Genomic DNA, 16,791 nt, shown 5'->3' with positions numbered 1-16,791 from the left:
AAAGATAAATATACAACAAAAACAACAACAAAGACAAAATGTAGTACCTACTATTTATGATTAGTTTTATAAGTCCATTATTTTCAAGTTACTCTAGACTAATCATAAGTCCGTTATTTCCAAGTTACACTATCAAGAACAGTTAGAAAACAAGAAGACAACAGAAAGAACACAAATCTAATAAAACTCTGCATATTAATTTATTAAGCTTTGACTGCTATATATACAGAGAAAACAAAGTGCCCAGCACTAACAAAATAGATCACAATCTTTTAACAAGTCAAGATAACATAAGCTAAGGTTGTTAAAAAAATATCTAAACAATGTTAAAATATCCTAACAAAATAACTAGTCACAAAGCAAGGATAAGCAAGGATATATAGAAAGCCATTGCACAACTACATCTGCGTATCAGTCTGTTGCAGATATCTTAACATCCCCCCGCAAACTCGAGGGCACCATGCGGACACCGAGTTTGTCTCGAAGAATCAGAAATCGAGAATGCGTAAGAGGCTTAGTGAATAAATCAGCTACCTGATCATACGAAGGAATAAAACGAACTTCAAGCTCCCGATTAAGCACCTTATTTCGAATGAAATGAACATCAATCTCGATATGTTTCGTTCGAGAGTGAAAAACTGGATTGGAAGCAAGAGCATTAGCACTCATGTTATCACACCAAGTAACTGGAACACCAACATGAGGAACGCCAATTTCTTTAAATAACGATTGTATCCAAGTAATTTCAGCAGCAACATGGGCAAGAGCACGATATTCAGCTTCTGTACTGGAACGAGCAACAACCTTTTGCTTTTTAGAAGACCATGAAACTAATGTTTCTCCAAGAAACACACAATAACCAGCAACTGAACGACGATCATCAGGGCAAGACGCCCAATCAGCATCAGAAAAACCTGTCAAATTGACTCCTTCATTGCAATGAATATGCAGCCCAAGATGAAGAGTACCTTGAAGATATCTGAACACACGTTTTAATAGTTTCCAATGTTCATCTGTAGGAGCTGTCAAGAATTGACTTAACCTATTGACAACAAAGACAATATCAGGCCTAGTGTGAGTGAGATATTGAAGAGCACCAACAGCACTACGATACATTGTAGGATTGTGTAAAGGACTGCCATCAAGCACACTAATAACTTTGCCTGTACTCATAGGTGTGGGACATGACTTGCATTTCGCCATAGCAAACTTGGACAAAAGGTCAATAATATACCGAGTTTGAGTGAGGAATAAACCAGAATGATCTCGACGCACCTCAATACCAAGAAAATAATGAAGATCACCAAGATCTTTAAGAGAAAACATGTGATTCAACTTCTTGGTGAAGTGTTGTAACAAAAATACATCATTCCCTGTAATAATTATATCGTCAACATAGACGAGAACAAAAATAATGTGACTGCTGGTTCGATAGAAGAAGAGGGAAGAATCACATTGAGACTGCATAAAATTCCAACTGCAAAGGGTGTGTTTTAATTTATCATACCAGGCTCGAGGCGCTTGTTTCAATCCATATAGAGCCTTTTCAAGTTTGCACACATGATGAGGCTTGTATGGATCAACAAACCCATCGGGTTGAGTCATATAGACATTTTCATGAAGTATTCCATTCAAGAAAGCATTATTGACATCAAGCTGCTTAATGCTCCAGTTTTTTGACACAGCAATAGTAAGAATTATGCGAATGGTAGACGCTTTCACCACTGGACTAAAAGTTTCATTATAGTCTAGTCCAGGAGATTGAAGATAGCCTTTTGCCACAAGACGGGCCTTATATCTCTGTATAGAACCATCAGCATTGTGTTTGAGACGAAATACCCAACGATTGCTCACAACATTCATATTTGAAGAAAAAGGAACCAATTTCCAAGTATTATTCTTGGATAGAGCTGTTAATTCTTCATGCATGGCTGCTGTCCAATTTTCATCTTGAAGAGCTTCTTTGACAGAAGTAGGTTCAGAAGTTGGAGACTTAACTGTTGTAGAATTTGTGGTTGTGTGAACAAAAGATGTTGGTTTAAAAATTCCAGCTTTGCCTCGAGTAACCATACTATGAGTCTCGGCATATTGCGTTTGTCTTCTTGGTGCAGAAACTATAGGTGAAGAATTAGATTGCTCAGCATGAAGGCTTGGGTTATCTAGCAGAGGTTGTTCATGCTGATTCGTTTGAATAGAATTATCTTGTGTGGCAGCTTGAAAAGAAGTCTCCATCACTGACTGTTCTTCTAATTCAGTGTTGGCATAATGACTTAAAGAATGGTCACTTGTTTGGTGTAAGTCTTCGGACTGAGTAGCGACAGTTTCTTCATTAAGAGATGCTTGCTGAGAATTTATATCAATTGAAGCTACTGCATTAGTTGTCTCTAAAGAAGGAAAAGAGAAAATGGATTGAGAAGAACATGGGACAACAATTTCATTAGACTGACTTGATTGATTTGAGAGAAACTTAGAATTTTCAAAAGGAAAATCATTTTCATTAAAAACAACACTTCTTGAAACATAAACTCTTCCATTAGAACCTAAACAAAGATATCCCTTATGAATTTGACTATATCCTAAAAACACACATTTAATGGAGTGAAATTGGAATTTGTTTCTTTGATATTGCCTAAGACAAGGAAAACATGCACAACCAAACACTTTGAGAAACCTGTAATTTGGTTGTTGCCTAAAAAGAACTTGAATAGGAGATTGAAGTTTAAGAACGGGTGTAGGCATTCTATTGATAAGATAAACTGCAGTCTGAAAAGCATACCACCAATATTTAAGCGGCATCTTAGCTTGAGCTAATAATGTGAGCCCAGTCTCGACTATATGTCTGTGCTTTCTCTCTGCTCTACCATTTTGGGAAGATGTGTGAGGACAAGGATGTCTGAATTCAACTCCACATTGTTCTAAAAGTTTAGTAAAATTTCTATACTCACCTCCCCAATCAGATTGAACAATTTTAATTTTCTTATCAAATCTATTTTCAACCAATCTTTTAAATTTGATAAACATCTCTATTGCCTCATTTTTTGTTTTCAAAGCATAAATCCAAGTGAATCTACTATAGTCATCTAGGAAATGTATGTAATACTTATAACTTTCACAAGATGTCACAGGTGCAGGTCCCCATAAATCTGAATGTATTAACTCTAATGGTGATTTTGCATGATATTGAGAAATTGGAAAGGGTAAAGAATGAGATTTTCCATATTGACAAGCATCACAAAAAGAAATATCTTTATTTAACACCATAGACTCATGACAAGATCTTAAAATTTCAGATAATATTTTGTTAGAAGGATGACCAAATCTCCTATGCCACAAATCTTTATTTGAAATGGAAATACTAGACGCAAATGAAACTGATAAATTATTTCTGGCAGCAGACATCTTGATTTGATTGGGAAGATTTAACTGATATAAACCATCTTTAAGCATCCCTTGAAGTAGAACCTGTCCTGTGCCCTTGTCCTTAACAAAACAACATTCAGAGTGAAATTCAATAAATACATTATTATCAGATGCTAATTGAGAAACACTGAGCAAATTTTTCTTAATAGAAGGCACATGCAAAACATTTTTCAATTGCAAAACCTTTTTATCTAAAGATGGTAAATTTATCATACCAGTATGAGCAATAAAGAGCTTTGAGCCATTTCCAACCATTAATTTCTCCTTACCAGAATATTCTCCTGCATTATTGAGATTGTTTGAGTCATTTGTGACATGGTTGCTTGCTCCACTATCCATAAACCAACTAGGATCAGCCTCAGAATCTATTGTGGCAGTAAATGCTGTTGTAGAAGAAGAACCCTCTTGCTTTCCTTTCACTTGTTGTGAAGAGGTACCCATAAAATTTTCATCATACCTATTCCAACAATAAGAAGCTGTGTGCCCCAGTTTCCCACAGATTTGACATGCTGGCCTGGAATTGTAGCTTCTACCTCCACGACCTCTTCCTCTACTATTGCCATTTCTAGGATTTCCTCTTCCTTGTGCTCCAGAGAAACCTCTTTGATTTACAGAATAGCCATTATTGTTGGAATGAAAATTGGTTTTGCTTGCTAATGCAGCAGATGGTTGAGTTGCTTGCACGCCTACCATGCTTAGACGTGCTGCATTTAATTGCTCTAATCGACTTTCAAAAGTCATCAAAGTAGATTGCAGCTCTCCCCAGGTAATAGACTCTCTTCCTGTGATTTGAACCACAATTGGAGTGTATTCTTCATCAAGTCCAGCAAGTACTTGAGTGATAAGATCCGTACTTTCAACTACTTTTCCTGCCAAAGCCAAGTTATCTGCAATTGACTTCACTGAGTTAAGATAATCTTCAATCTTCATTGATTCTTTTCTGACTTTTTGTAATTCTCCAGTTAGAAAGATAATACGAGACTTGTTCTGCATTCCAAAATATTCTTTAATACCTTTCCACAGATCCTTCGAGGTTGTAAAACCCATCACACGAGCAGCAACTCGTGGCTGAATAGAATTATACAACCATCCTAATAATAGCTGGTCTTTTGAAACCCAGACATCATACTCTGGATTTGGCTCTTTTTTTGTAGTTGGCGTTCCTGAAACAATAGATGCAGAAGTAGTACCTGTGGAAATTATAAACTGAGCCGGACAAGATGTTTCACCAGTTAAAAAACCTTCAAGTTTGTATCCTCTCAAGAGTGGAAGTATCATATTTTGCCAAAGCAAAAAATTGTCATTATCTAATTTGATTGAAGAAGGTTGAGCAAGCATTCCTCCAAGAGAAAAAAAAGATGGATTAGACTGAGCATTGGCGTTGGCCATTTGTGTCTCTGATACCAAGTTAGAAAACAAGAAGACAACAGAAAGAACACAAATCTAATAAAACTCTGCATATTAATTTATTAAGCTTTGACTGCTATATATACAGAGAAAACAAAGTGCCCAGCACTAACAAAATAGATCACAATCTTTTAACAAGTCAAGATAACATAAGCTAAGGTTGTTAAAAAAATATCTAAACAATGGTAAAATATCCTAACAAAATAACTAGTCACAAAGCAAGGATAAGCAAGGATATATAGAAAGCCATTGCACAACTACATCTGCGTATCAGTCTGTTGCAGATATCTTAACAAGAACCGAAAGATTTAATAAACCAAGCTTTTGAATATTATTATGTGAAGTTTCCATTAAATACTTCTTTAAGTCCATCTTTCTTTTTTTACTATTTTCGGTTGGGAGAATTTCGGTTTTTATTAATGGAAATTTCTATCTTAGACATGCTTATGTTATCTTAATTATTTACTTTTTTTTTTTTTTGACAAATATGACAAGTGTTGTTAGTAAAAAAATGTGCACACGAATCAGGAATTGAACCTCCAACCCATGTGTCTTCACTTGGTGACACAGAGTGCAAGCTCCAAACCTGAACCCGCAACCAGAAGTGAGAACTCCTTACCATCACTACATCCAGTGAAGCTCGAACTGAGACATTTGAACATCTCACACTCACCTTTCGCAATTAGGGCAATGATGCTCGGCTATAAACCCTTTCGGCTTTATTATTTTTTTTTAAAAAATTTATTTAATATTTATCCTCTTCTCCTCATCTATCTCAAAACATTAGTACAAGAATCAAAGCAAATATAAGTAACTTAGCATTACCACCATTCCTTCATATAATTTGAAACCCAATTGAACTTTGCTGTTCTGAGGCCCAAGAACTATTCTTAACAAAGCCCATTACAAACATCAAAGCCCAAAAGCCACAAATACAAACTTCAATTATTTATTTTCTATGCTACTCTTTACCTACTCATTAAAAAATAATACATCATATTTTATATACTTTAAATTCCAAATAAAAACGTTAACCAATAAAACATGTAAACCTGAAATTAGTCGATTAAATAATTAACATCATAGCAAAAAAACAAAAAAAATAAGGGAAAATTGGTTATAAACCCCTCAAAAGTTCTATAATTACATATTTACTCTTAGAAAAAACATAATTGTATATATACCCCTGAAAATTATAGATAATTATCTTACTGTTAGATTCCGTTAACAGAAGTTAATCAAAATTTATTAGTTCTGGTTATAACTTTGATTAAAATATATAAAAGTCCAAAATAAACCTCGCACAACTTCATTTTACAATAAAAAAACTTTTCAAGGGTATATATGCAAAGGGTATTATGGTCATTTTATATATCTGCTGTTTATTAACGGATGATTTTTCAACTAATTTGAACCCCAAGGATATATATGTAATTATATGTATTATTCAGGTATACAATTATCTTTTACTCATGAGTAAATATACAATTTTAAAATTATTCAGCGGTACACCTGCAAAAAGCCCAAAAAATAACAACCAAACAGGGATGTTTTTGCAATTGTGAGAAAGTAAGGGGCTAATGCATTATTATGGAAAATTCCAGGGGGCAATAAGCAAATAAAAATTAACATTTGATCCCGCCTTCAATTGAAAGCAAATATATATATATATAAAGAGTGGAATCACCGACCGGTTATCGTCACCGCAGAAGGCTTGCCGGCACTCGTACTCTTCTCCATTTCTAGGGTTTTCTCATCTCTGGGTTCTCTTGAAGCTCTCCAATGGTGCCATTGATCTTCAGGCTAAGATTGGAAGCTTTCTAGGGTTCGTTTGTGGTAGGTGATCTCGCTGGAACCCTAGTGATGCAGGGGCCAGCGGGGAGCTCTGGCCCCCCGCGGCCGGAGGCGATCTTGGAGTGGCTTCAGAAGGAGATGGGGTACCAAGGTCCCATCCCTTCCGCTGATCAGCTCCGCAATGTCTGCAGAGGTAATATGGTCCCCGTCTGGGACTTCCTTCTCCGGCGAGTACGGTCTGAGCGCACTGTCGGAACAGCTCGTCGGAATATGATGGTTCATGGGGTGGCCGTGCCGGCTGCGGGGAGGAAGGGGAGGGGACGAGTGGGTGGTGGGGAGGATGGGACTGGGGTGGAGGCGAGGGAGGCGGCGGTGAGGGAGAGGGATCTGGCGGAGGAGGAGGCTGAGAGGATGCGGGGTGTGGTGAGGAGGCAGCGGAGGGAACTTAGGGCTCGGATGATGGAGGTTGCGAGGGAGGAGTCGGAGAGGAAGAGGGTGCTTGATGAGAGGGCCAATGCCAGGTGATTCCCTTTCTCCATTCTCTTTTTTTCTTGATATTCACTAAAGAAATGAAAAGATAGTGTCTTTATTTTGTGTTTTGATTGATCTGTATATCAAGCATGTTCTGTATATGTGAATCTGTATTTTTTTGCTTGAAATGCAGCTAATAAATCAAGATGGTAATTTTGACTAGCATTCATGAAGTTTTAGTTGGAATTAGTTTGCCTTCTCTTTTATATACATATATGAGTGGTTTCATTTGAATCTGTGTGAAGGATTGAAATTCAGCTGATGAATTGAGATGAGAATTTTGAACAGCATTGTTGAGTTTACATTCACCTTCTTGTTTGGATGCTTATGAATTTTAACTGGAGTAGAAATCATAGTGTGAGCTATTGTTCATAATGGGATATAAATGGGCGTGTGTAGGGTTTTGAATAGTTGTTTATTTTGGTAGATGGTGCCAACATTACAGGGTTTAGTTCTATGTAAAATGAGAAAAGTTTGTCAGTTTTGTTCCCAACATAACAGGGTTTAGTTCCCAACAAAACTTGCGGATGGTAGATCTGACTCTCTTCATGATTTTGTTGGGAACCGGGGTGACCATCTTTGTGGTGGTAATTTGTATGTCCCTGGCTTGATTCATAAAATTTGAATCTATTAGTCTCTTATGACTATCAGTTTAATCTTTGTATGCGATGAATTTATTTACCTGCTGACTTAGTGATCATTCAATTTTGAAATATGTGCCTTTTCACTTCACCTATTGTAAAGTTGCCTTTTGGCAGTGAAATTTGTGGATCTATGAATGGTTATATTGAAAATATAATCTTATCATTTAAGCTTTTTCTATTTTTTTTTTTTTGCATTGAATCTCGGTTGCCAATATCTTCCAATAGTTAATTATTGTTTTTCTATTAGGCATAAGCAGGTGATGCTTGAGGCATATGATCAGCAATGTGATGAAGCTGCCAAAATATTTGCTGAGTACCAAAAACGTCTCCATCACTATGTCAATCAGGCAAGGGATGTCCGACGGTCAAGTTCTAGTGGGTTGGCTGATGCTGCTGATGAACTCATGCTGGGGGAGAAAGAAGCTGTTTACTCAACTGTTAAAGGCAACAAGTCTTCAGATGACTTAATCCTCATAGAAACCTCACGTGAAAGGAACATTAGGAGAGCATGCGAAATTCTTGCAGCAAATATGATTGAGAAAATACGCTTTATGTTCCCAGCTTATGAAGGGAGTGGCATTAATATAAATTCTGCATTAGATGCTGCCAAACTAGGCATTGATATTGATGGTGAAATTCCTGGCGATGTTACAGCAGTATCACTAGAGGCGCTTAAAAATCCTTCCCTTATGATTCAGTCAATTACTCTATACACATCACGTGTTAATACACTTATCCATAGAGAAACAGAAAAGATTGACATCAGAGCAGATGCAGAGCTTTTGAGGTATTTCTTATTTACTTTTCTCTCTAAAAGTTCTACTCAAACACAATTCTTTCACAGGAAAATTTGTTGGCATCATTAATGGTGGAAGAGTGGGAAAGCTTATGAAATTTATAATTTAATCAAATCGAGAAAAGTAGATTAAACTTGTGTCTTTAGTCTGTTTTCTATTAAACTGCAAGCTTTTTGGATCACATTGATTAACACTTCTTAGCACACTATTGTGTTTCTTGTAATCTTTGTTCACTAGCACCGATCATGTGAAGCAGTACTCATTGACATTCACTGCCTTCTCCATGCAGATATAAGTATGAGAATGATAGAGTAATTGATGCCGATGCTTCTCCTGATTCAAGCTCACCTTTACCATACCAAGTCTATGGAAATGGGAAAACTGGAACTGACTTGCCTACAAAGGGAACGTATAATCAACTACTTGAACGGCAGGTATATTGGTATTTATGATCACATCTCTACAAATTCAGTGTTATGACTTCAATATTATGATTTCCTTTTTGTTTCTAATATTGTAATGGAGTGCATTATTTTGAATGAAGTTAAAATCATTTTGATCAATTTGGTATCTGTTGGTGGTCATGTTGTTGATATGTGGATGATTTACAGATATCATGCCACTTCTCATAGTATTGGTTGAGTTATATATTTTGCATTTTAGGCTAGGCTTTTAATTTTTAAAACTATTTCTTTATGTAACCATTTATGTAGCTGAAACATCCCGCAACTACTGGTCAACTATATGCTTTTTACTGATTGAGTCATGGGTCCTATTTGGACTTATGCTTAAGATTAGTAAGTATTAGAATAACTTATAAATCCTCAACTATGAGGTTAGTAAATATGAAATGACCCATAATATGTACATGGCTACTTAAGCTTGTTTATCACGTGCCAAATGGGCCTATTAATGTCACAAATCAGTTAAGTTAGCAAACATGAATATATTATGTATGAATCCTACCATTAAATTTGCACCAAACATTCAGTGGATATTTGTTAGAAATGTTGATTATTTGAGGTTTGAATCTTATTTTGTTGTTGAGATTTTATCTTGATATTATTTTAGATTTTGTATTGATTGAATATAGCCTTTTATTGGTTTGTATCTTATTTATATTTATTAAATAGTTTTAATCAAATCGTTATTGAACATGGTTGTGTTTGGTTCTGATGATCATATGATAGTCTTATCTTTTGGGTCTAAGCTTTGTTCTGTTAACCATGGACACAGAGACAGATATGAATCTAAGAGAAACTAAGTATTGATATTTCTGACATTTATTAATCAAGTGGTTGTTTCTAAAGGAATGTTGGGATAAAGTTGTTCAAGAGATAAAATAGGTCTAAATTAATAACAGACAAGGACGTCATAGAGTCACTCATAATTTTTCAGTACTTATAGCTTGGGGAAGTTATCAACGCAGTTAGAGTGAAATGCTAATTGCCCTAGTTGGTATTTGTATATCTGAATAAATTTTTTATGTTAAGAATCAAGCTGGACCAATTAAGCTCAAGCTGAAAATTCCTCAGATATACTCATCATTTATAATACCCCAAATTTAACTCTAGGTTTTTTCTTTTTACAGAAAGCACACGTCCAGCAGTTTGTGGCCACTGAAGATGCATTGAACAAGGCTGCAGAGGCTAAAAGTTTAAGCTTAAAGCTTATTAAACGATTGCATGGTAACAATGAAATGGTGCCATCACACATATCAGGTGCTGGAGGTACCTCAACAAATGTTAGCAATATGAAGCATTTTGAGGTAAGTAGGTTTAATAAGTTGAGTAAAAACAACAATTGAAAAAGTCAGGGTGCACACTTGTACAACTTTAAAGTTTATAGGGCATCTTATTAATATTATCTGTTCAACAGAGATACATCTTTGATGTGACGTACATCTCTTTACCAGTATAAAATTCCTCTGGGTTTTTCCTTTGTGAGATATTTCATACATATTTCAAGTTTAGTGTCTATTTTCTATCCGTCCTCTATAACGGCTTTTTATGCAGTTAGATGTCTGGGCCAAGGAAAGGGAAGTTGCAGGCTTGAAGGCAAGCTTGAGTACATTGACTTCTGAGGTCCAGCGCCTGAACAAGTTGTGCACAGAGTGGAAAGAAGCAGAAGAGTCTTTAAAGAAAAAGTGGAAAAAGATTGAGGAATTTGACGCTCGCAGATCAGAACTTGAATGCATCTATACTGCTTTGCTTCGTGCAAGCATGGTAAAATTTTTGTGTAGTGTTGTTTTTGTTATTATTTTGTGTTTTAGGATTTTCCTTGTCAAAGGAAGCTCATCTTCTTCTATTGACTTGCACATTTATAAAATCACTAACATTAGAAAGATTTTCACCATATTCTGCGTGCTATAGGATGCGTCAGCCTACTGGGAACAACAACCATCAGCTGCACGGGAATATGCATCCAGGACAATAATTCCAGCATGCTCTGCTGTTACGGAACTTTCGAATAATGCAAAGGATCTCATAGAGAATGAAGTCTCTGCCTTTTATCAAAGTCTTGATAACAGCTTATACATGTTGCCATCAACTCCGCAGGTTGGTATTTTCACAAATGCTTCCTTGATGAAATTATCACGAGTAAGATGAATAAAAAATTGCTCTAGTTGGTGAGACTTTATGTGCTTTGATTGTAGAGCAGTTGTATGTGATATGGATGATAGTCACTTTCATGCAGTTTAACCTAAGGTCTATGAGGAAAATAAAGGAGAACGAAGCATTGAAGTCTGTTTTTGGTTATCTATTGTTGTCTTTCTATGATTGAGCTAATTATAACACACTTCTGGATCTTGTGTAAGAGTTGGTGTTTAGTCCTTTGACAACAGATCATTTCTGTATTATACAAAATACAGTGGAAGCTCAACGCTGTTTGTTCTGTTTAATTAGGCTCTCTTGGAGTCCATGGGCATTGGTGGTGCTACAGGTCCAGAAGCAGTTGTTAATGCAGAAAAGAATGCTGCTTTGTTGACAGCCAGAGCCGGTGCAAGAGACCCATCCGCAATTCCATCCATATGCCGTATTTCTGCTGCACTTCAGAGTCATGGTGGTAAGCTATCATGGATGGATACATCCCTTTGTTGTTAGTAATTAGTAATTAGTCATTAGTCTAGAGGCAATGTTCTCTCATGAGTGCTAGTGATTGTATCTTCCTCTGTGGTAAATGTTTTTCTCCATTTGTGTGATTGTTTGATCTTGGAGCTAACTACTTATTAGCAGATTACTGTTCCATCAGTTGTTTTATTGAAACACGATTATGTTGCGCACTTGCCATGGTCCAACATATGCTTTTATTTTCCATTTTCGTTAGGTACAGAAGGTTCAGATACTGCCCTAGCAGCAGTATTGGAGTCCTTGGAGTTCTGTTTGAAACTTCGAGGTTCTGAAGCTAGCATTTTGGAGGATTTGTCCAAGGCAATCAATCTGGTCCGCGTGCGGCGGGATCTTGTTGAGAATGACCGGGTCTTGCTAAACCATGCTCACCGTGTACAACAAGAATATGAAAGGTAAGGATGTCAAGTAATCATTGTCATTATTTTGTTCAATATGAACTTTTTGAGACAAAATAATAAACAAATCATGAGAACATATTCTGTTTTTACATAATCTTTGTGCTCTTCTTATGCTTATTCTATCTGCACATGTATATTTAGCTAAGAAATCTCTTTCTTATAATGATCATTCAATCATTCAACTTGTGCAGAATGGCAAATTACTGTCTAAAGGTGGCTGCAGAACAAGAGAAAGGTGTGACTGAGAGATGGTTGCCAGAATTAAGAAATGCAGTCTTAGAGGCTCAAAGGGGCCTGGAAGACTGTCTTCGAGTTCGTGGTCTGGTAAGCACTTTCAATGTTATTCCTTTTACTTTAATCCTCTGCCCTCAATGTTTTTCCATCATTATCTTTCCATTGAGAAGATGTTTGGTTCACTCCCAATTTAGCTACATAAGAAATTGACAGAGCATGATGGAAGAAATCACTTTATTATTTTAGAATTTTTAATTTAAATCTTCAAAATAGTTTTTATTTGATATTTTATAAATATCTTAGCTTTTATTTATCCAGTAATTTATCATTATTTACTTATTTGTCTTTAGTCTAGATTCTGGGCCTCTATAAATACATATTTTTGGGTTTGTGAAAAGAGACTGATCAATTGAAATTGATGTTCTTATCTGCTCTATTTTGAGTATGAGTTTTTGGATCAAAACTGGGTATCCGCTGTGTCAGAAGTCATGGAGTTTAAATTTCACCGGAATGGATGTTTTTTTGGCAGGTGGATGAGTGGTGGGAACAACCAGCAGCAACTGCTGTGGACTGGATAACTGTTGAGGGGCAAAATGTTGGTGCTTGGCTCAATCATGTAAAGCAGCTTCAAATGGCATTTTATGATCAAGAACTCTTATGACTTACTCGTTAACCTTCTCTTCAACCCTTTTCTATGCTTACCTGAAATAATCATCATCATCTTGTTTTATATGCAAAATCCCAGCACTGAAGTTATTATTCATCATTTTACTTGCTATTTTTAAGGTTATTGTATTGTTTGTTGTTTATTGTGTTGTTTTGGTTTGATTCATCTTTAAATTTGTATTAAGTTTTGTTCACACTGTTTCCATGAATTTTGTATTACGTACACTTTGCAAATATTCCTTGTATATGTTTGTCTTCTCTAATCAGGTTGCTGATCTGAATCTCAAAGCACGGAAGGATGTTTTTATTTGTTTATTTATTTTAAAAAGAAAATTCTTAATTTAACTCGCCACAAAAATCCCGGAAGCTGTAGTTCAAATATCAGATCTTTTTTGTTCAGTCTTACTGAAAAACTCACCGGTGAAAATTCTCTGCTCATCATTGTAAAAGTTCAAAAATGTAAATACATAATTAAGTAAACATATTTTGCAAATTTGTTTCAATTAGTGTGAACTATTTTAATGACGGAAACGATTTCATCTTTTTCAGATTTTGTATCAATATCAACTTGAATTTAAATTTCAACCATAGCTTTTTATGGGGGGCTTATTTTGCAAAGAAAATAAACTTCAAAGATTATTTCAGAAAATATAAAAAAACAAAATAGAGAGTTTATATTTAAAAAATATATATATATATATATATATATATATAATACCTGAATTTGACTTTTCTTTCTCTTGTCTCTTATTCAAAAATGCTCTCAACTAGTCCTTTCTACTTGAAAATAAACCAACTTAGTCCATTTTATGGTTGAAAATGGACCAATTAATTCCTACACGATATTAAAAAAAAAAAATACTAAAAGTAGAAAGACTAAGTTAACCCATTTTCAAAAATAGAAGAACTAGTTGGGTGCATTTCTAAGTAAGGGACAAAAAAAAAAAAATGAGTGAAATAAAAGTACCAATTCACTTTAAAAAAAAACACACACCTCTAATTTAAATAGTACACATATGACGTGGAAATGAAAACAGTGAATTAAGGATACCAAGCTTTGAACCACTAACTGAACACATCCACAACCCTTTTTGACAACAAACAAATATATCACATCTACTAGAAAAGTAAACCCACAACCACAACCTTCTATTGAGTTTATTAACTAATGATTCATTCAATACTCCATTAACAACTACCATTCCATGATAGGACCTGGATCATTTCATTTTAGACCACAAGCTTGATCAGCTAACGTACAGAACTAATCGATATTAAGCACATTAGAAGAAGAAATTAACAAGGCAATACAAAAGTCAATAAAAAAAAAAAATCAACTCATCGATGTACCAGTGCGCATCACGTGCGATCACAACTATGTAATTTAGAAAAAAAAAAAATCTTGAATCCAGATGCAATGGATTGATACAGTATCCCACTACATAACAAAAGACGCGAGGCATCCAAAACACATTACACTACACAACCACCTCGAAAAATCACAAAGGATTATGTCATTGAGAAAAGACAGGATCATTACCTTCCCCTGAGAATTAAAGAAATAATTCAAATCTTGCAAGCACTTTGAAAATGGTAAAGAAAGAAATGAAAAATTTTAGTATGTAGGATGGTTTTGAAAAAAAAAGAAATGCTTACGTGTTCATCATCAATGTGATGTTGTCACCTTTAAGGAGGATCCTCCCTGAACAAATAAACAAGCAAGAAATTCAGACTAAAGCAAAATGAAGAAGCTAAGAAGCAAAAGATGAAAAAAAAAAAATACTAACCCAATTGTTTTCTAGTTTTCTTTTTGACGTTAAGTTCTTCAGCATCCTCCAACACCAAATTCATATACTCATCAAAGCCCTACAATATGAACACACGACATTACTGTGATAGAAAGAGGAAGAACAAGATGCACTAGAATAAACATGAAACAGAAGCCTTTCACCAAGAAAAATTAAACCAACACAGTAGGTAAAATAGGATTTTAAGTCATAATTCATATTTTTTTAAGACAATGATATGGTTTTCAATGGTATGAATTAGATCAAAGTCTTGAAGTCATGCCGAGAGGATGGTTTCATCTTAGCTCAAACCAGCTACGATCTAGTCTGACAGTTTAATAAACATTACCCACACATATCCGATAGTTTTGAGTTTGTAAATGATCTAAACCTAAATAATATCTAACAATGAACTATATCAAATCTAGATGAGGCCACCAACCTAGTTCCATCATTATATTGCACCAGATTTGAGCTGATATTTTCTTAATTTCAGCCTTACCATACCACCCAGTCAAATAAAATTTTAGAAGTTCATCCCTAAAATCTTAAAAGTTTTTGAGTCAATGTTTCTCTAACTTGGTAAAGTTGGAGCAAAAAAATTAGCTTGTTCAGATGGAAGTAGACCTCAACCTTCAATAGATTTGAGTCTAGACCAACTCAAATTCAGCCTTATTTTGCCACCAAGCTAAACAAAAAATTTAACCCAAAATACAAAATTTAAATGAACATTGATATATCATCTCTTCGAATGTATCCTCAATGCAAGCATATGCTCATCTAAATTAATGTGAGTGCAAAAGATTGACTGATTGATATCATAAACTAGGAGCTTTTTTGTCATTTCAACAAGGGGGTTTCTAATGTTTACTAATTTTCGTACACATAAGTGACGTTGACTTAAAGCAAAATGTAATCAAGACAATGGGAAGAATATGAAACTCAAGCACCATTAGTAAGTATTCACGCAGAGCAGCATGACAACATTTGCTGCAAAGCATCTCCATTTATAACATTTTTCCAAATCAATCAATTCGTTAACCATCCATACGGAAAGTTTTCTTTCAAGAAAATGTTAGTAGTTATGGGTTTTTCTCAACAAATTATATGATGTAATCTTCTAAAAAAATTATCATGAGGGCTATCATGCCATACATGGGTCACTTTGAGATCACTTTATTTGAATTTATAGATAGTGCTCATCTGCAAAGAATTGGTCTTTTTTTTTGTTAGGGTTTAGAGTGTTGAATGTAAACAATATTAAGCTCAACAAGCAATCAAATAAGAAAGCGTTAGAACATGAACAAATCTAAAGAAAAAGAACAAAAACTCACAATTATACGGCCTTCAATCCTCACGTCCTTCTGCTCAAAAAGCCAAATCTGGATACGAGATTTCTGAAAAAAAAAAATCCATAAAGCAAAACAACAAATAATCCAATTCAAACAAAAACCCCCAAAAGAAAAAAATCCACAAAAAAACACTTACACTTTGGAGAAACCTGAAGATGAGATTCTGCACAAAGATCATCCAACAAAGAATAGTTACAATCAAATCAAACACAACAGAGAAAAATTAGAGCATGGAAGAGAGATTCAGAGGCAGCTTACGATGGGTTGGGTCATAATCCGCTGCACCTTCGTAGTCGCCATGGCTTCTTCTCCGGCGGCGAAACTCTCGATTCGAAGTGCTTTCCAAAACCCTAGAAATCTCAATGACAGTGAGCTCGAGATACAAATGAGAGCGAGAAAAGGCTAATCGGGTTCGGATCCTTTCTCGATTACGGATCTTTCATATGAACCCGTTAATCCGATCCATCAATCCCATCTCTAAATCACAGCCGTCCACTTCCACTATATTTATTAATTGTTCTAATTTTATTAGGGATGTCAATTGGCCCCGACCCCGACGGGGAACTCGATTTCCCGTCCCATTGGGGCTGGGGTCGGGGAGTTCTTTTTTGGGGGTCGAGGACAGGGACA

General features: G+C 35.4%; 2 protein-coding genes across 2 annotated transcripts; one reads left to right on the top strand and one right to left on the bottom strand.

The window, feature by feature from the left end:
• The first annotated feature begins 6,517 nt into the window (after positions 1 to 6,517).
• On the top strand, positions 6,518 to 13,165 carry LOC120253808 (AUGMIN subunit 5). The gene is made up of 10 exons (XM_039262033.1): positions 6,518 to 7,142; positions 8,044 to 8,583; positions 8,883 to 9,027; positions 10,185 to 10,361; positions 10,609 to 10,818; positions 10,966 to 11,151; positions 11,500 to 11,659; positions 11,921 to 12,116; positions 12,314 to 12,446; positions 12,886 to 13,165. Exons 1-10 carry the CDS (start codon positions 6,691 to 6,693, stop codon positions 13,015 to 13,017), a joined length of 2,331 nt encoding a protein of 776 aa, XP_039117967.1. The 5' UTR covers positions 6,518 to 6,690; the 3' UTR covers positions 13,018 to 13,165.
• A 1,109-nt stretch (positions 13,166 to 14,274) lies between these two features.
• LOC120283889 (small nuclear ribonucleoprotein E-like) lies at positions 14,275 to 16,573 on the bottom strand. The gene is made up of 6 exons (XM_039290685.1): positions 16,420 to 16,573; positions 16,298 to 16,324; positions 16,144 to 16,206; positions 14,810 to 14,888; positions 14,679 to 14,724; positions 14,275 to 14,568 (listed from the first exon to the last, which is right to left on the bottom strand). Exons 1-6 carry the CDS (start codon positions 16,459 to 16,461, stop codon positions 14,559 to 14,561), a joined length of 267 nt encoding a protein of 88 aa, XP_039146619.1. The 5' UTR covers positions 16,462 to 16,573; the 3' UTR covers positions 14,275 to 14,558.
• Between the last annotated feature and the right edge of the window lie 218 nt (positions 16,574 to 16,791).

Source organism: Dioscorea cayenensis, chromosome 3 (genome assembly GCF_009730915.1).
Source record: "Dioscorea cayenensis subsp. rotundata cultivar TDr96_F1 chromosome 3, TDr96_F1_v2_PseudoChromosome.rev07_lg8_w22 25.fasta, whole genome shotgun sequence".
NCBI classification, from domain to species: Eukaryota; Viridiplantae; Streptophyta; class Magnoliopsida; order Dioscoreales; family Dioscoreaceae; genus Dioscorea; species Dioscorea cayenensis.
This window is presented reverse-complemented; position numbering and strand designations above follow the sequence as displayed.